Raw genomic sequence first — 19830 nt, forward strand, 5'->3', positions numbered from 1 at the left:
CCCCCCCCCCCCCCCCCCCCCCCCCCCGCGGCATAGGTGACAGTGTTAGCCCTCGCGTGTCACGTGGGCGTCAGGCCCGGACTCGTGGCTGTTCTGAGCCCTCGGAGTGCTCAGGCTGTTGTAACGTTGCTGGGGCTCCTTCCCCGCGGCTGAAGAATGCTGTTGTTACTCTCGTGCCGTTTTACGTCCCTCCCTCCCGGCCTTCCCCCTTTCGTGCAAGCCCCCTGCTCCCGCTCTGTTCTCGTGGGCCTGCTTGTTTAGCTTTGTCCTAGGCGTTCTCTTCTCTGACTAATCGCTTTGCTAAAAGGGCTTCCGATTCACAGGGTCTGCAGTGGGGACCCAGCATACAGGTGCAGTATTTTGAACAGTTGTCAGGTGATTCTTTTGTTTTCCACAGCTTTGTCTCTCCCCTCAGCCTCCATTTTAGTTGTTAGCGAAGATAACGGAAAAGATGCTTTTGGCATGATAACTGGTACAAAACGAATAGTTGTTGAATAAGCGGAAAAATAAATCTTGCGGTTTGGGAATCCGAGGTGACTGGAAAAAGCTACGCTGAGCCACCGTTTTGGACTGCTCAGATAATTCTGGCAAATGTTAAGCGTGGGTGTTACGTTTTGGTGGATTGCTGCTCCTCACCGGCCAACCAGGAGGTTGAGTACTGTAGAAAATTATCCTGCGGGTGCTACGTTTCGCCTGACGCTATCATTTCATGTTCTCAGAGGGGTTTGTCATTGCGAATGATGTGGACAACAAGCGTTGCTATCTGCTCGTGCACCAGGCCAAAAGGCTGAGCAGCCCCTGCATCATGGTGGTGAACCACGACGCGTCCAGCATACCTCGGCTCACAATAGATGTGAACGGGAAGAAAGAGATTCTCTTCTATGATCGCATTCTGTGTGATGTCCCTTGCAGGTATTTGTGTTATTAAGAGGCCAGAAAGCCGGAAATCCACTAAGGAGATCCCATGAGGTGTGGCCTACATTAACTTGCACGCGCGTGCGCACACACACACAACTGTAGGTGCCGTTCTCGGGGCAGCTGGGAGGAGCACGGAGACTCTGTGGCCCTGAACCGTATCCTCACGGTTTTAGTGATGGACAAGCACAGCAGAGATAGGGTCCCAAACAAAGAGGTACAAGGCGGGACGGTTGTACCGTCTCCGCAAGAGTTAAACTCCCCGAGAGAGTGACAGCGGTAACTCTCGCCGTGGTGGATGTCAGGAACGATTTGTTTGACCCCGTCACTCCTCTTCGCACGAGCGGTGACTACGTAAAGCAGTTCGTTGAGGAGCCACCCCTAATCAGGTTGGGTTTTCGTGGCAAGTGTGACGTCCTTCGGCACGCTGCAGTTCGGGAGTTGGCACCTTGGAGGAACCTACTGTTTTGCGTGTGTACAGTTGTGTTTGTGCACTGAAGCCATCTTTTAAGTTCCCAGAGGCAGTGATGTAGGTGTTTAAGACTCTGAACACGTGGATTTGTCTGTCGGAAAACTCCGTCGGCCCAGAACACAGTGTTTTGAGTACAATGGCCGATCTCAGACTCTCTCTTTGAAACCGCGGCAGACTGCCTGCCTGTGGCAGAGCTCGTTGTGAAAGCTGTGGTTGCGCATACTGAGTGTGAGTGCGCTTTCAAATCCCGGAAAGGATGCCCCTGTGAAGGGAAATTTAACATGGGTCACGAGCCACAGTTGTCTGATTTTCCTTTGGGTCAGTGTTTTCCCATCCCTGTGCTCTTGTGATCAGACACCTAGAATTCCTTGGGGCACCTGGGTGGCTCAGTCAGTTAAGCATCCACCTTCGGCTCAGGTCATGATCTTGCGGTCTCTGAGTTCGAGCCCCGCATCGGGCTCTGTGCTGACAGCACGGAGCCTGGAGCCTGCTTCGGATTCTGTGTCTCCCTCTCTCTCTGCCCCTCCCCTGTTCACTCTCTGTCTGTTAATAATAAATAAACATTAAAAAAAGAAAGAAAGAAAAGAAACCTAGAATTCCTGTCTCATGTCATCTTAGGAGAATGTGGTAACCTGAGCACTGAGGCGTAAGTTGAAGAAATCTCTAAACATTACGGCAGAATTTGAAGCCACCACTGTGCAGGCAAGGGATGTCATTTGAAAGCCATTAGATCTCTCGGGATGTTTTCTCCCCGCAGCCCCTTCCCCTCAAGACAGATACCTAGATGTCCAAGGGAGATTCAGCTTTACACAGAAAGCCAGCAGCTCCAGGAATTACCCTGGGAAAAAATGGGTAGATAAAGTTAGATGTGGACAGGAAGATTAATTCATCAGGTCTGTATTGTAAAATTAACATAGAAGTAATTTCCATTAAATAAAAGTAGAAAATCAAAAATATTTAACTGCTACGCAGAAAGCTCTTAATAAAGAAGTTCCATTGGCTTAATTGAATCCACTGTGGAAAATCCCTGTGAGTGTAAGTTTGTTGTTATTCATGTAAATCTGATTAAAATGCCACCGTTGATTCACCGAATTGTTAAGTAACAGGATCCACACGTCTTCTGTATATTCACGGTTCCATGTCCTGGTCTCAAAATTAGTTTTGCTAGTATTTCTGTCACACGGAAGCCTATGTTTACCTCTTTAAGTTTTGAATGAGGTTTTCTGTTCATATCTGTTGTTTCCTAACTTAATTGCAAATTCAAGTATAACTTAAAAGTTTAATGTATTTAGAGTGGCCCCGAAAGCAGAAATAGAAAGTTGATTGTAGTCTGTGAGAGTTTAGCTGTTCTGTTGGTGTTTATAATAACTGTTTATTATTTAGCTGTTATTATATATATATACATATACATATATGTATACATGTACATATATATATACAAATATGCATATACATATATGTACAGTTATATATATAATAACTGTTTATTATTTAGCTGTTCTGTTGGTGTTTATAATAACAATAACCTGTTTTGTAATTTAGCTGGAGTAGGACATAATTGATAAATTCTAATCGTCTACCTGAACAGAGCTGTAAGTTCTTAAATATCTTCCTTTCCAGTGGGGATGGCACTATGAGAAAAAACATTGACGTTTGGAAAAAGTGGACGACCTTGAACAGCTTGCAGCTGCACGGGTGAGTCCGGCGTCGCACAGGCAGGGTCGGGAAGGGTTATCGCCCAGTTTCGTAACTCGGTGCCCGGATCTTGAGTTCACCGGACTCTAAGGGCCAATTAATGGTCATCTTTGAGAGAGTTTGCTTACGTATCAGAAGCGGTTGTTTTTGGAACATTTTCGGAGTAGTAAACTGAAGACCATATGCATTTCAGGTACACATTTGTTTAAAATGCTTTTTGGGACCATTTCCTGTAACATTTCAAACCTCTGTTTTCCACAAAATAACCTTTTACCTTAGTGTCTCACTCATCTTCTCTCTGCTTTCTGTTCTTTTGTGTTGAATTATTTTGCCTAACATTTTGATCTCAAGTGTTTATTGACTGTCTTTAAAGAAAATTTGAAAAATCCTTAAAAGTAGAAGGAAAAAGAACATCTCATAAGTCAAAGATAACTTCTGTAATGTCTAACGCCTTTCAGTGGTTTTTCTGTGCGTAGGGATGTTAGCCACACCAGTTTGGATTATATTGTCTACAGGACTATGTCTTTTTTTCCTTTTAACATTAAAATTACACATTCGTAATTGTAGACTTGTGGGCGGTGTGCAGTGTCCTAATGAGTATTCACCGTAAATAATGCCGGCGGGAGATGTTTTTCTCTGTTAAATACTCTATCGCTTTTGTGAAGTAGGTATTAGGATTAGAAAGTGCTAAGGGACATGAGTTGTTCGTAGAAAGAAAAGTCGCATATCTGCACAGGTACAGAGGCCTCTTCATAGTGAAACTCCCGTAATACGTTGCTTTCAGTCATTAGCTTCGTGCTTTGCTCGTTGGCATGTTGGGAAAGGCTAACAGAGTAGCAAACGTGTTGTTTATACGGACACATGCTGATTTGGTGAACACGAACCACCTCCTGTGGGTTTACTGTGACTTCATTTGCAGCCTTAAAGAGTTCTTTTCCTGGGGGTTGTTTCGTAATTTGTCGTACGTCTGTCATGACAACGTGTAACGAACACGTGGTGTGGTAGGTGCCTGTGCTCTGTGGGCCGCATGGACACGTTCGGTCCCAGGGTGACCTGGTGTCCACCCTTAGCTTACAGCTGCGGATCGCCACGCGCGGTGCTGAGCAGCTGGTGGAGGGCGGTCGCATGGTATACTCCACGTGCTCGCTGAACCCCATCGAAGACGAGGCGGTCATAGCGTCTTTGCTGGAGAAAAGTGAAGGTAAGAGTCTATATTCTCGTGGACCGTACCCTGGGCATTTGCTAAATTACACTCTAAACCCTACGGTGAGGTGCCCTGACTTAAAAACATGCTTATGTGGCGGATGTCTCGTAGTTAATGAATTTCGAGGATTGTCCAGTTCATATGTTTCGTTACCTCTCGAGTTTGAAAGATGATGTCCGTCCTTACCACGGTGGTTTTTTTGAAAGAATTGTAGTTGTGGTAAAACGCTCGCAACTTGAAGTTTTACCACCTTAACTGTTTCAAAGCCTATATTTCCATCGCATTAGGAACACGTGGTCGCGTAGCCGGTCTCCAGAGCTCTTGGTCTTGCAAAACTGGAATTATGGACCCACGAAACCAGTCCCCACTTTCCTGTTTGCTGTCTCGAGTCTGTCTAGGGATCGCTAGGGATCTCCCTGTGGGATCATGCTGTGTCTGTGACTGGCGTATCTCACCCAGCACACTGTCCTCAGGGTTCATCCACGCTGTAGCAGGTGACAGAATTCCCTTCCTTCAGCCTTCAAGGCTGAACATCTCCCACGTCAGGCCTACACCACATTTTGTTGACCCCGTTCATCTGTCCATGGACGCGAGTTGCTTCCTCGGTTTAGCTGTTGGGAACAGTGCGTCTGTGACCCCGGCTGTACACGCTCAGGACCCTGCTTTCAGTTTTCTTGGTGAGTATCTTCTGGAATTGCTGGATGATGGTGGTTCACTGCTCAGTTTTGGAGGGCATTCCCGCCGACGGTGCACAGATCCCGACTCCTCCACGTCCTCACCAGCCCTTGTTATTTTCTGTGTTTGTGACGGTAGCCGTCCTAACGGGTGTGAGGTCTTACCACACTGCTGGATACGGACAAACTGGACAGGTGCATAAAATGTTTTTAAACCAGTTTTCACAACGTTTTGTCGTAAAATATTTCTTCCTTTGTGTAAGCTTTTACTGAAATGTTAGCTTTTCCCGTCATCTTGTCCTTAAAGGAAATAACGAGGAGTTTCAAACTAACTACGATCCAGAATAAGACACTTCCAAACTTACCACATGCACGTGTATGAAGTAGCTTGAAACCTGACTGAAAGCCAACTGTCTAGGCTTCCAGTTACCTTGTTCTCAGTGCCTGGTTGACCCGTGCCGTGGGGTCTGCCCTTAGTTGTTCACCCCTTCGGAGTCCTCTCGATTGGAATTTTTGTGTTGGGTTTAGTTTCCTCAAACCTGCACTAGAATTCGGTGTTTGCTTTTAACAAAGTGAGAATATTCAGATAGCGTAGTAGAAGTCAGGGCCGTGCTTTTGTGGGGGGTTCCGTACAAAACCGTTCCACAAGGCCGTTCCACCTCGGCCTTGAGGATTCTTTTGCTTCGTTTTTACGATCGTGTGCGTTTTCACAGCTTCCGTGGAGCTTTGTTGGACGTTCCCCTTCTGTGAGGCTGTCCAGTCTGTATCCACGGTCTGTGGATGGAGGTTTATTTGAAAGGATCCCCGGAATGGCCCCGTCTTACAGCCTCTTGTAATGTTACCGTAGACACGATGTCCTCAAAGCTGGACCGATGCCCTGCTGGGCATTTTTAGGAAACTGGCTTGGGCCTGACACAGAACGTTTACAGATGTTCACAGTTCCCTTTATATGTTGCTTTCTGGTTCTGGGGTGTGTGTTAGACACGAGGGCACGAAGACCGTGTCCTCCAACTGGCGTGTGTGTGTCTAGAAGCCAGGGGTGGAGCGGGCACGGTTGCCGTGGGCTCCCCTGGGACACGGGCGGGACGCTGCCGCCGCCTCGTTTCTGAAGCTCCGTTTTGCTGTGACGCACACGCCTCAGCGTCCCCCGTCGTAAGGGTATGACTAGTGACCTCACGCGCATAGTCCTCCTGCGGTCCAGTCCCCGGCCGTTTCAGTCCCCTGCCCCCCCCGCCACGGAGAGCCGCCCGCGTGTGGTCACTGCCTGTGCGGTCCACACCCCCGACCCACTGAGGTGCTGTGTGTATGGAATTGCCCTCCCTGGGCATTTCGTAGAAATAAATCACACGGTGTGTGATCTCGTGCGCCCGGTTGCTTTGGGTATAAGGTGAAGAGGTTTTATTTTTGGTCCCCAGGTGCCTTGGAGCTCGCTGACGTGTCTTCCGAGCTGCCGGGACTGAAATGGATGCCTGGAATCACACAGTGGAAGGTGATGTTTCTGGGAGGAGCCTGGTCGTGGGAGCACGTACCGCTGAGCAAGCAGGCGCTTTGAGAGCGTCCGTATTTGGGTGACTTCTATAAACGCTGCTTTTAGTTACGCGGTCAGTTTTGATGTAGAATTAACTTCAAAACTAGATATAATGACAAATGGTACACGATTATACAAGTATTTTTCTCTGGCAGTGGAAAAGTTTCCCTGTCTTTATTCTGCAGTTAGAAATCAGCTATTTATTCTTATCCCTGTAAGTGTAGCTGTGCTTTATTTTTATCATTGGCTGGGGTTCAAGCTTCATTTCCAATATGAAACAATTCACTTTTCAGTTTTGAACCAGAAACACTCTGAGGCTTGTTAAAAAAAAAAATCTACACGGAAAATGCTGTTTTATAAAATGATCATCGTGTTTTACGGAACACAAGATTATTGCAATTTTACGTGCACACACAGTCTCAGCCTCGGAGAGAAATGAGACTCGCCATTTATCGTGTGGACAGCATTTACGTCAGCACCGTGTGATTTCTTACTGTTGGATAGTGCTGGTAATGCAGAATTCCGCCATCGTGTTCATAGGTGATGACAAAAGATGGACAGTGGTTTTCAGAGTGGGAGGCCGTTCCTCACGGCAGACACACCCAGATCCGGCCCACCATGTTCCCACCAAAGGACCCGGAGAGGTTACAGGCGATGCATCTGGAGCGGTGGTGGGTTTGTGGGGCTCTCAGAGGCTTGGGGAGGGGGGACTTCGGGCCCCCGGCATTCCTGCGAGGCCTGGGCTGTGCCCGTGGCTGACCCCAGGCATGTGAACTTCCCAGCAAGAAAGAAGTTCTCATTTCCTGTTGGCTGCTGGCATTGAGCATTTATAAATAACGGAAGCAGAAAGAACTTACACGGTTGTGCTCTACAAACCACACGAACTTTCTACACGTTACACGCTGGCCGTTCCACATGTGAGGGGGGTGTGAATATTTGCAGGGAGACGTGACTTCTCTGTCACAGATCACCTTTGCAGCTTTTGTCTTAGTACTAGAAGAATGTATTTTCTTTTTTCAATTTTTTTTTTTTAACATTTATTCATCTTTGAGAGACAGAGCGTGAGTGGGGGAGGGGCAGAGAGAGAGGGAGACAAAGAATCTGCAGCAGGCTTCAGGCTCCGAGCTGTCAGCACAGAGCCAGATGTGGGGCTCGAACTCACAAACTGTGAGATCGTGACCTGAGCCGAAGTCGGACGCTCAACCGACTGAGCCACCCAGGTGCCCCTAAGAGAATGTATTTTCAGTTAAAAAGTTTTCACTGTGTTTTTTTTTTTTTTTTTTTTAGTCTTAGAATATTACCACATCATCAGAATACCGGCGGGTTCTTTGTGGCAGTATTGGTGAAAAAGTCTTCAATGCCATGGAATAAGCGTCCACCAAAGGTAAGTGTCCTCTGAAGTGACGCAGCATATCACGAGCTCTTTTCGTGTGTTCAAGGCAGACGCTGACCATGGTCACTGGGATAGTTTTTGGGTGTGGAGAGCAGCTGTCCATGAGCGTGTGTGTGGCAGGCGCAGGGATTCATCTAAATTTTTACTTTGCAGAAAAGCGGCAGCGTCATAAAGGGATAGGTCCCTGGAGGAGGCAGAGTTGGGCAAATACGCTCCTTCTGCATCTGAAATGCAGATCGAAAAGACACCATGACTGCTCTGTGGCTCAGAGTGCGAGCCCCCCGAGCTGGCTGTGGTGCAGTGTCCCCCGAGAATCCGAGCCCCCCGAGCTGGCTGCGGTGCAGTGTCCCCCGAGAATCCGAGCCCCCCGAGCTGACTGCGGTGCTGTGTCCCCAGAGGTTGCTTCCATTCGGCCTGTCGCAGGTTGATAGAGCTCTGCCAGCCTCAAGGCGGCCTGTCTTCAACGGTGGCCATGAGACTTTGTCCAGGCCTGGCTGAAAAGGAGATCGAGTAGGCCCGGCCTGTCTTCCTGAGTCCCCTGCCTCCTGGATGCTGTAGGAGGCCCCGAAGCAGGGAGGTCGGTGAGAGGGCGGCCTTTCGAGTCTTGCTGCGTGGTGTCCACTCTTCTCTGTATCGACGTGACCTCTCTCTGTTAGTGCGTACCTCAGCCTGCGTCGTGTCAGAATGTAGCGGGAATCACAGTCTGAAGGTCAGCATTTCCTTCGGATCAGAGCTTACGGACGTGGACAAATGATGCTTAGCCTTCGGAGAAGCAGAGAGGAGACCGTCCCTGGGTCGTGGCTGATCCAGATGACCGTGTGCACGTAGAGCCCGGCACAGCGGGAGCCCGCACCTCTGGGCACCACTGTGCTGCCCGAGTTAGAGGCTCGAGGGCAATGCTCGTGGAGCTCGTCTTCTGGACTCCAGGCCCCCCGAGTCCCGGGGCGGGAGCTCTGAGCACTGCCCTCTCAGACCTGGAGCGCCAGCTACACGTGTAACTTCCACATTCTTGCAGCCGCTTTGGGACGTGCAAAAACCAAAGCGAAATTGATTTTAGTAATATTTTATTTATCCCAGCGTAAAGGTTCATTCTGTGGTAATCCTACAACAAACTATGAATGAATTATTTTACATGCTTCTGTGCGGTTTTTAAAACCGTGTGAACTTACACTCTGAGATGCCTCTTCCCTGCCCTGGTCACCTCTGAAGTGGTGAGAAAGTGCGCGTGGCCCACAGCCGCGGCGCTGTGCAGGTGCAGGGCCTGTCGTGTGACACGGTACGTCGCCTCGCCACGTGCCGCGTGGACACTCTTGTGCCGGCGCAGCCTACGTGGATGGGCGTCGAACTTGCCTCCGATCTGCCTGCTCCGGCGTGGCGTCACTTGCTCGTTTAGCGTTACTGCTGTTTTCCTTTTCTGTTGTTTTTCCAGTTCCTTTTTCCTTTTCATTGAGTCGCTGTGTTTCGTTCACCTGCCCTGCACACGAGCACAGCTCAGCGCTGCTGGGGCCGTGCTGAGGACGCCGGTGCCTTGTCCTCGGGACGCCCCGGTGTAGAAGTGAGGCCCGTAAACACGGCTGGAATCCCAGCCAGGGCAGGTGTGCTGGCCAAGTGAGGCTCGACTCGAGCGTTGACAGTATGCAGAGGTGGCCCGTGGGGAAGGGGCACTCGAGACAGGCTGTGAAGGGCAGGGCCGCGTTTCCAGGAGCCCAACAGGGGTGGGCAGGGCATAGGCAGCCTGGGCAGAGGGTTTGGGTGGCTGTTTTTTTACTTTCTTTATTTTTTATTTTTTTTTAACGTTTATTTATTTTTGACAGAGAGAGACAGAGCATGAGTTGGGGAGTGGCAGAGAGAGAGGGAGACACAGAATCCGAAGCAGGCTCCAGGCTCTGGGCTGTCAGCACAGAACCTGACGCGGGGCTTGAACCCACGAACTGTGAGATCATGACCTGAGCTGAAGTCAGATGCTTAACCAACTGAGCTATCAGGGCACCCTTGTTTTTTACTTTTAAATTAAACATTTTTCTGGGAGGCACTGTTGCACAGCATGAGTCCCACCAGCTCGTCTGCTTTAGAGCTTCGTGAATTTGGGGGGCATGTTTTTTAAATTATTTTATTTTTTTTTAATGTTTTTGTTTATTTTTGAGAGACAGCAAGAGAGAGTGCGAGCAGAGGAGGGACAGAGAGAGGGAGACACAATACGAAGCAGGCTCCAGGCTCCCCAGTGTCAGCACAGAGCCTGATGCAGGGTTTGAACCCACAAACCATGAGATCACGACCTGAGCCCAAGTCAGAACTTCGAAAGAAACCATGCCCGTGAATTCCGTTCATCATAGCAAATAGATTTCAGATAGTTGCAAAAAATTCTCTTGTCTTTCACATATAAAATGCTGTAGAAAAACAGGATGCACCTCGGGTGCCGAGTGTTAGTTTTCCTGTGGCAGTGCAGAGTGGCTTGCCCTCGGAGTGTAAACACACTTGTTCCCGTTGCAGCTGCAGGGCGAGCCCAGAGAGCCCGTGCGGTCGGGCCCCACGGACCCCGCCGAGCTGGAGAGTAAACCGGTCGGTGGAATTGACGACACAGAGATCACGGAAAGAGCTGAGAACGTAGAGAACAACGGAAGTAAGAAAGACGGAGTGTGTGGGTAAGAAGAGGGCATCCGTCTGGTCCCTGACGTCCTCGTGTCTTCCCGGCCCCTTGGCTCACGTGGCCTCCTGGAGGTGGTGCAGTGTGGGCTCCGCTGTGCTTGACGGGGTGCGGGTCCCTGCAGAGCCTGTGTGCGGGGGGCCCGTGCTGCGCAGGCCGAGGAGGAGGGCTGGGCGGGGGGTGGAGAGTGGGCTGCTGGCGTCCGATGCTCCCCTCCGACCTGGGTGGTGTTTCTCCTGCCTCTGTCTTCAGCCCTCCTCCATCCAAGAAGATGAAGTTGTTTGGGTTTAAAGAAGACCCGTTCGTGTTTATTCCTGAAGATGACCCGTTATTTCCACCGATCCAGTAAGAATTAATTCAGGCTTCTAAATTCTCATCATAAATGTGTAACTGATCGCATTTCATCGTGCCTTTTATTTAGTCGTGTGTAGTATCTCCTTCCACGTAACCGCACGCTAGAGCCGGGTGAAATCCTAGGGAGTGTTCACCACGCACTTCAGTGTAAGCGGCCGGCGACCGAGAAGTGCCCGGGGCCGGGGGGTGGGGGGCACTGTGGGCCCCGAATGTCCGTGACCCAGCTAGGCTTCCAGATGGGGGGGCTGCCTGCCTGGGCCCCCGTGTGGGAAGGGGAGAAGAGTGGGTCTGGGTGGGAGGTTGGGGACCCTGACTGGAAACCTCCAAGCGGAACAGAGAGGAAAGGTTGAGGGTAAACAGCTCCCGCCGTTCATCTTCCCGTCAGTATACGTTTCCCACGGTGGGCACTTGTGCTGCATGTGGGTGATCGGTCCTCCTCTTGGGTCTGCCCCTTAGGGCGTTTCTCAAGTAGCAGAGGTGTTCTCTCAGGTCCTGGTCACTGGAGCAGCAGGTGACGGAGAGGCCTCGCACTTGTCTGCCCACGTCCCTGGTCTAGTTGTGCCGCAAGTAAAACTTGCCTGGGGTTTTGGGTGAACTCGATCGAGCTTAGGAGACGGGACCGCACAGCAGAGCGAGTGCCGGAAGCCACAGTCTTGAAACCGAATTCTGTCGGGGAAGAGCGTCCTGCTTGGAGACCGTCTGTCACACTTGAACCGAACTCGTCAGCAGCTCTGTCTTGTGCGTAGGAAATTTTACGCATTGGATCCTTCGTTCCCAAAGATGAATTTGTTGACTCGAACCACAGAAGGGAAGAAAAGGCAACTCTACATGGTCTCCAAGGAGCTGAGGAACGTCCTGCTGAATAACAGCGAGAGGGTGAAGGTACGCCGTGCGTGGGACTGCCGGACGGCCCGGCTGGGTCCGCTTCCGGGGTGGCTCGCACAGGGGGCCCTGAGCCCGGCCCAGCAGGTGCGGGCTGCGCTAGGTGGGTGTGTCCTCGGGACGGAACGGGGCGTCCACAGCTCCGGCTGCTGCTCCTGGGCGCTCTTGCTGTTACGGGCCCTTCTGTTCTCCTTCGTTTCTCTGCCCCTAGGCCCTGCCTTCATTGCTCTGCTCTTTTCCCAACTGCTTCCTCCCTGGCAGATCTCCAGGTGTGGTCTGGAGGTGCACGACATCTAAATTGTTTCCGAACCAATGCTGAGACCTCATTTCCGCCCCTTCTACTCTGCTCGCTTGGGTGTCCCCTAGTGTTTTCCAGGGCGACGGCCTCCTTGCTCTTGACGGCCCATGGAATGTGTGTGTCGTGTCCCTGTGTTTTCAGAGCTTTTCCTGGTTTTAATGTCTGTTGTGATTGTTAGTCGATCTAAGCCACCTAAAAGCAACACCATTTGAGAGCGTCAGGCTAGAGAACCCCTGCTCCGACCCCACGACTTCCACAGCTTTGCCGTGCTCTGTCAGCACGTCCTCGCGGCTCTGCCTTGTGCTGGAAGGGAGTATTTTAATCGACTCTTTGGCTTTTGGTCATACGTGTTTCGTCTTGTGTCTTGACCGACAGGTTATAAACACTGGGATAAAAGTCTGGTGTCGGAATAACAGTGGCGAAGAGTTTGACTGTGCTTTTCGGTTAGCTCAGGAGGTAATTTGGGAAAGAGGCTTGGGTAGCAGCAGCCGTGAGCTGAGCTGCCGTGCTCTGTGGCAGACGGCTGTTGCTGAGGTAGTCCGATGGGTCCGGGCGAATAGAGCCCTGCCGGCTTCTTTGACTCCCCTGGGCGCGTTCGCTTACACCTTCTCCAGGGGCTGTGGTGAGGGGAGGCTTGGGCGTGGCATGTGGAAAGGCCCTGGGGACGGTGGGTGATTGTTACCGTTCATAATGGTGGCGTCTCTTTATTCCCCACAGGGAATATACACGTTGTATCCATTTATTAATTCAAGAATTATCACGGTGTCAATGGAAGATGTTAAAATTCTGTTAACCCAGGAAAACCCATTTTTTAGAAAACTTAGCAGTGAGACCTACAGCCAAGCCAAGGACTTGGGTAAGCAGTTTAACTTGCATAGAAGCATAATTTGCTCTTATAGAGACAGTGAGGATGTCGGTGTTCAAGCTGCTTAGGTCTTCTTCCGTCTTACGTTTAATACAGTGTGGCTTTCTTTTCACTGTCGTTTTCCAGAGGGCTCTGTGGGAATGGGATTGGTGTCTTAGCACGCCGAGGGTCAGAGGCATCCGTTACATCGCCCTGCTTCCCCAGGCCTTCATGGGGGGAGGGAGGGCGCTCTGTGGGTGCTGGGGCCTGGCCGTCCTGTGCGGAGGCACAGGGCACTCACCAGCACAGGCCGTCAGGTTCGTTTGGCATTGAATCAGCCAGCTCGAAGCAGGCTGCTTTCCTAGCCCGCCAGAAAGGGTTGTTGGTCATGTTGTTTGGGTATTTCATAAACTTTCCACTTCAAGTTATTGTGGTGATGTTTTCACCTAAGAATAAAAATAATCCCACCAGAGGTGCTAACTTTTCTTTTCATTCTTGTTGTTTATTACGTGTTCACTGTTTCTGGCTCAGTTTGCACACACACTGCACCCACGAAGTTACTGTGGTTCTGGGGTTCTGTGTTTTCTGTTCGGAACGGAAGGGCGTAAAATGTGCTGGGTGGACGCGGTGTCCCGTGATCTCGGGCGGGAGCCGCACCTGAAGTTGACGCGATCGCAGGGACGAGGGCACCGTCTTGTTTTCTTCTTCGTCTTCATCCTGCAGGGGGGTGGTGGCAGTCTCGTTGTTGACGGTTTTCACGCGTGTGTCATGCTGTTTCTGGAAGCGGGAGCAGTTACGTGTTTCGTCTCAAATTTTGAGGATTAACCCGTAGTTTTCCCCATCCCCCTGCTGCTGAGAGCGACGGAGAGGCTTCCCGGAAATGCCTGAGGGTCCCACCCGTCCTCCGCCAGGCTGCGTGGACCGCCCACTCGGTGCCGGGCTTGCCAAAGGCTCTGCGTGTCCGGGTACAAAGAGTCCCCTTCTCCGCACGGAGGTCCTCGAGGCCAGGAGTGCAGGCTGTGTGTTGCTGGCCGTCCACAGAGCCAGACACACAGACGGCGTCTGTTGACCGGCAGCCTGGCCCACACTTGTCTGTCTCTTTTCCAGCCAAGGGGAGCATCGTCCTGAAGTACGAGCCGGACCCCACGTAAGTGCGGGAGCTCCTGTCAGCGGAGGGTGGGGGGGTCTGTGGGTGGCCGTGGGGCCTGTCGGGAACGTGCTCCTGAAGATGGCCTTGTGGGAACTTGAGGACAAGTGTTCCGGTACGTCATCTTCTCCTAGAACGTTCAGCTTCTACCTAGAGAATTAAACGTATAGAACTTTCTCCCTGTGCCTGGGAAATCTAGCTCTGATTTCTGTCTCCCGCAGAAGGAGCATACAGGTTGAACAGTCAGGAGACGTGGAGTCCTGTCTCTACCGAGGGGTCGGCCAGTGTCTGCGGGTTTCTTGTCACGCGTCAGGCAGCGTTGTTTGAAGGCAGGGTGTGGGGTTTCGCTGAAGCAGACAGACAGCTCACTCACTGACTGCTGTTCCTTGGCGGCCCTCGGGTGCCCGTGGACACTAGGTCCCGTGGGCAGCACTTGCTGGAAGCGGGGCGAGGAGCCCAGGGGGCGTGGCCAACGCGCCTCGCTAGGTAGAGGGGAGTGAGGATTTGCACCCAGGGCCGCTTTCTCAAGTAAAACCCCTCTTCCAGGAGGAGGAAGAACACGGGGCTGGAGAGGGGTTTGCAGGAGAGCTTAGGTGGGGCCACGGGCCGTGTTCGGGGAGGTGGTGTTTGGCCTGACTCTGGGTGGTGACGAGGCCGAGAAGCACCCGTCCTGGGGATGGAACGGGCCGGAAGGCAGCCTGGGTGGAGCTTGCAGAGGTGGGGCAGGCCCCAGCACCCTGCATGGTCTCCACGGCCTCCGGCTGCTGTGAAGACGGTGGCCCAAGCATGTGCGGCATCGGGCAGCAGGGGAGGTGGGAGGCGGGTGCCGGGGACCAAGGGTTGGTGCGTCTGGGGCTGGTGCGGACAAGGTGGGTTGTGGGGGCGAAGGCGTGGGAGCTCGTGGGTTGGCTTCTGGCTTTTGACGGGGCAGATGTTGTCTGATGAAGGGGGAAGCGAGGGCAGAGCTCACCTGCTGGGTCGGAAGGTGCTGGAGACGCTGGCAGGCCGCCGCTCACACACTTTGGGAAGCGAGGGGACTCAGAGTCCCAGGTGTGGACCTTCGGGGCCCGAGCGTGTCGATGCCGCGTCCGCCACAGGCACGGTGCCAGAGCTGCGGGGGGCGGTGTAGACGGGAACCAGGGTTCGCGGGCTCTTGGGCCAGCATCCGAGGTCCGCATCTGTGAAACGGGGACAAAAGGGAGGGGCACGAAGCAGGACAGAGGAGACCCAGGCACACGCCGAGCCGCGGAGCGCCCGTGTCGATCTCACTTACCAGGTATCTTCTGTGCACGACGGAGACGGGCTTTCCTGGCGCAGCCGGGCCAGGAGGTGGTTTAGGTGGGGGACGCCTCGCCCGCTCCCGGACCCCCGGAAGGTCCACGGAAAGGAAGAAGGGCGGGCCAGCGGTGTCAGGAACAGGGGGCGGTTTCGCAGAACCGCTCAGACAAGGACCCGGATGTGGTCTTTAGCAGTAGTGACGCCAGGTGCTTCTCCCGTACTGACCTGTTGTAAGAGCGGAAAGACAGCTGCGGGAATTACTGGGGAGAAAGTACAGAAAAAGCAGGTGGGAGTTTGGGAATTCCGGTCGATTCCTCTCATCCTTCTTACCAACGTGCTGTCCACGTTTCCCCGCCCCCCCACCACCCCCCTGGAGAGACGGACACGGGTGTCCTTCCCTCTCTTGGTAGTGGCTTGTGTCTCGTGTTGGTTCAGCCCCTTTTTCTGTTTGTTTGTTTTTATTTATTTTTCGATGTTAATTTTTGAGAGACAGAGCACGAGCAGGGGAGGGGCAGAGAGGGAGGGAGACACAGAATCCTAAGCAGGCTCCAGGCTCTGAGCTGTCAGCGCAGAGCCCGACGCGGGGCTCAAACTCACGGACCCGTCAGATCATGACCTGAGCCGAAGTCGGATGCTTAATCGACTAAGCCACCCAGGCGCCCCAATATTTATTTTTGAGAGAGAGAGAGAGTGAACGAGCAGGGGAGGGGGAGAGAGAGAGGGAGACACAGAATCTGAAACAGGCTCCATGCTCTGAGCTGTCAGCCCAGAGCCCGACGCGGGGCTCGAACTCACGGACGGTGAGATCGTGACCTGAGCCGAAGTTGGACGCTCAACTGATCGAGCCACCCGGGAGCCTCCCTGTTTGCTTTTTTAACCTAGAGTGTGTTTCTCTCTCTGCCCACGTCACTGATGCCTGGCGTCACACGGCGGTGGGACGTGGGGTTAATGGAGCGGGGCTTTAGGAGCCACAAAACCAGACCAGAGTCTTGTTTGAAAGTCAGTGATGATTGCGTAGTGCTCGTCAGGGACACGGGGGCGGGACAGTCACTGCCAGGTCAGCCGAGGAAAGGCCAGCGGGTGGGCAGGGGTCTGAGGCGGATCCCCGGACTGCAGGAGGCGGTGACCCAGCGGGCTGGAAACAAGTGAGCACGGTGCATGGGGGCCCCACGCTGCTCTGCGGGGTTGGGGGGCCAAGGAAACTCGGGGTCACCTGGACCGAGGTAGGGGAAGCGCTGAGGGTGGCGAGGAAGGGCTGTGGGCTCCAGGCCCGGCTCTGCAACCTGCAAGGAGCCTCGTCTCCGACGATGGGCGGGGAGGCCCCAGGCAGCCGTGCCTGTTGTTGGTGGTGTGAGGTGTGACCCGTGTTCGCATTTGAGCAGCTGGAAGAATCTAGAGATTCTGGCATCGGAAGTGTGTGTGAACTCTGGATTTGGGGCTTACTCCACTGGGAGCTTGTAGAAAGAAAAACCAGCCAACGCGAGGATGTCGAGGATATTTAGGACGTGAGGAAGTTGCTGATCGGCCTTTGAGAAAACCTTCCGTAGGATCACAGACTAAAATGCCCCCCCCGGGGTTTAGGCATGTTGTTTCTGGAGAGGCTGTGTGTTCCCCTCTCTAGATGAAGGTAGGACGCTTAACGCTCACGCACAGCCATCTTGTTCGTAGGAAACCGGACACCCTCCAGTGTCCCATCGTGTTATGTGGATGGCGGGGAAAGGCCTCCATTCGGACTTTTGTGCCCAAGAACGAACGGCTTCATTATCTCAGGATGATGGGGCTGGAGGTGCTGGCGGAGAAGAAGAAGGAAGGGGCCGTCCTGGCGCCTGAGAGCGCGGGTGGCTCGGGGCCGCCGGAGGCCGAGGAGGCCGGGGCGGAACACGACGTGGAGCCGGCCGCCAGCGCCAGCGTGGACGCGGCCCCGGGCCCCGACCCGGCCGAGGGCGCCCTGCCCCGGTGAGGAGGCCTCCACCTGGGTGCCCAGAGCCAAACCCGGAGCTTCTGACCCACAAAGTGCATACTTTTGAAAACTGGTGGAAATGATAGAACAGTCTGTAAATGACCTCAGTGCTGCTTTCACGATACTTTTTTAGCCCGTTTACGGTTTCTTTGGCAAAGCTGGTCCATGGTGGGTGTTTCAGGCAGTCGTAGACTCTCACCGTTAAGGTCTTAAACTTCTATCGAGAAACAAAACTGCCCTTGAAGGAATTTTCAGGTCCCTTTTGTTACGCCTCTATTGGGCTTAATTATTGTTTTAATTATTATTTATAGAAAGAATCTAACTCCTGAATCGTTGGAAGACCGTTTTGTAAACCTTAATAGCTGTGAAGTTGCACGTTAACAGTGTGACGATCACATGCGGTGGGCTAATATCTGAAGCCTCAGATGACTTGTGTGCCTTCGTAATAAAAGTCAAATAAACTTTTCTCAGAGGAAGAGCTGTCTCGTGGGCTGTGGTACTATGAGAGTTTTGTGTGCTTTTATTGAATGGGGGATGTTGCGGTTTTAGTCTTTAAATGGGGTTGGGATCCTTGGAACGTTTAAATAAATCGTTGATGACGATGTGTATGTGCGAATGACCCGTTTCAGTCTTCAGGAGGCGGAAGGACTAAACTTCCTTTTGGGCAAATGGAAATGGTAGAATTCACGCATTCTTAGCTGGTCAAAGGACTTGTAGCGTGAAGGTGTCACAAAGCGTTCCTGTGGGCTTCGCCCTCCTTGTGCCAGAGGGTCCAGTCGGTCGGGTCACAGGAGGTGTGGACTTGGCTGGGGGCTCACCTGGGCCCCTGGGGCACCGTGGTTCCCAGCCTGCAGGTGATACACTTCAGGCAGGCGCTGCAGGGGACCCTTTCCCTCAGTCGCTTCCTGAGTTCCTGCCACGTGCCAGGCAAGGTCCTGGGGCTGGTGGCGAGGGTTTTCCAGAAGTGTGATGGTTGTGAGAAAGGAGAGTGCGGTGTGGAGAACCGTCAGGTCCCTGCCCCCTCGCTGGCCCAGTTGTTACCATCTTAGTTTATCAGAGCCCCTGCTGATTCCCCTCCCCCACCCACCTCTTTGAATCACAACTCCAAGACGAGGACCTTTTTTCTTTGTGGCAAATGACCCCGTGTCCTCCTGCGGCACCTGGTAGGTGGTTGCAGCATAAACGTTCGCGTTGACGTTGACGTCAGATGACCCTCAGTCCTGGGCCACCGTCCCACCTGTCGGCCCGGTCCAGCTGTCCCGCCTTTCGAGTCCCTTCCGATGCGGAGCGGCTGTCTGTCCTCCGTGATGGTGACATTTTCGGGGGTCACAGGTCAGTTACCTTGTGGACTGCTTCGGCTTTGGTCTGTGTCCTGTGTTCGGCAAGAATACTGCAGAGGAGCTCCGCTCGCTCACTGGGACGTGGGACGAGGCCCTCGTGGACTTGTCCGCCTCCTGGTGGGTTTCACGTGGTTTCCCGTGGTTCGCGTGGCGTGTGCTGGCCTCGTGTCTCCACGAGAAGGTCCCGCACTCTGCCGGGAGACGCCGCAGGACTGCGTGCACCTGTTCCGTACCAGGCTTCCCGCTGCAGCGTCTCCGGGCGGTCCGTCCCCCACCGCTCTGCCACGTTACTGGTTTGTCCTCAACGTTCCTTGTTCCTCCTCCTCCTCCTCCGGTCACTTCACGTTCATTTATGTATATCCCTGATGTTGTTGCCCACCTTGTCCCCGAAATGGCTGCTGGGAGCCGCTTCCACTTGGTCCCCCTGGCCTTGCACACGCACCCGTCATGCTGCTTTCTCATACGGTGAGATGCCAGGTCCTGGAGTCACCCCTGGGGAGCCCCCGCTTTCATGGAGCACGGTGGTTGGAAACCAAGATCTGGAGGTAGGTGTGTGCATAGCTACTGAGGCGTCATTTCTTTTTTATTTAGAAAAAAAATTTTTTTTTATATGTTTACTTGTTTTTGAGAGAGAGCGCGAGAGGGAGAGGAGCAGAGAGAGGGGAAGACGGAATCCGAAGCAGCCTCCAGGTTCTGAGCCGTCAGCACAGAGCCTGATGTGGGGCTTGAACTCACAGACTGTGACCTGAGCCAGAGTCAGATGCTCAACCGACGGAGAGCCTCCCAGGCGCCCCACGAGGGGTCATTTCTTACGAACCACACAGAACTAGGAATTAAATGTGTCTGTGGACACACGCCCTGCACGCATACAAACACACACACGTCACACCGGTACAGCAGATGTCAGCCCCCCCCCGCCCCCCCGGGCTTCTACTGTCTGAGTGCCTCACTCCCAGTGGAGAAGCCCGGGGACCCAGGGCACCACAGCCCAGAGACACAAGGCCAGCTTCCTGCGGTATCTCTCTGGTGCCCCCTACAGACCCAGTGCAGCGTGGGGCCACCTGGCAAAGAGCATTTCAAGGGCGCAGACCTTTGGATGGAGGGCAGTGACTGGCGTAGAGCCCTGGGACCCAAAGTGATTACTAATTCGTGGCTCATTTAATCCAACAACCTAATAGAGGTGGAGGGGTGTGACTAACCTT

General features: G+C 53.0%; 1 protein-coding gene across 1 annotated transcript in view; it reads left to right on the forward strand.

Moving 5' to 3' along the window:
• The window catches only part of NSUN2 (NOP2/Sun RNA methyltransferase 2), a 28156-nt gene extending 10609 nt beyond the window's left edge, over positions 1-17547 (forward strand). The window contains exons 7-19 of the mRNA XM_049648292.1: positions 720-912; positions 3008-3082; positions 4153-4283; positions 6376-6449; positions 7029-7159; positions 7776-7872; positions 10372-10523; positions 10778-10870; positions 11626-11761; positions 12435-12515; positions 12777-12915; positions 14011-14050; positions 16997-17547. Coding sequence (XP_049504249.1) covers positions 720-912; positions 3008-3082; positions 4153-4283; positions 6376-6449; positions 7029-7159; positions 7776-7872; positions 10372-10523; positions 10778-10870; positions 11626-11761; positions 12435-12515; positions 12777-12915; positions 14011-14050; positions 16997-17288 — 1634 coding nt within the window. The 3' untranslated portion in view covers positions 17289-17547. The remainder of the gene's footprint in view (positions 1-719; positions 913-3007; positions 3083-4152; positions 4284-6375; positions 6450-7028; positions 7160-7775; positions 7873-10371; positions 10524-10777; positions 10871-11625; positions 11762-12434; positions 12516-12776; positions 12916-14010; positions 14051-16996) is intronic.
• The last annotated feature ends 2283 nt before the right edge of the window (positions 17548-19830 follow it).

This window comes from Panthera uncia (assembly GCF_023721935.1).
Source record: "Panthera uncia isolate 11264 chromosome A1 unlocalized genomic scaffold, Puncia_PCG_1.0 HiC_scaffold_17, whole genome shotgun sequence".
NCBI classification, from domain to species: Eukaryota; Metazoa; Chordata; class Mammalia; order Carnivora; family Felidae; genus Panthera; species Panthera uncia.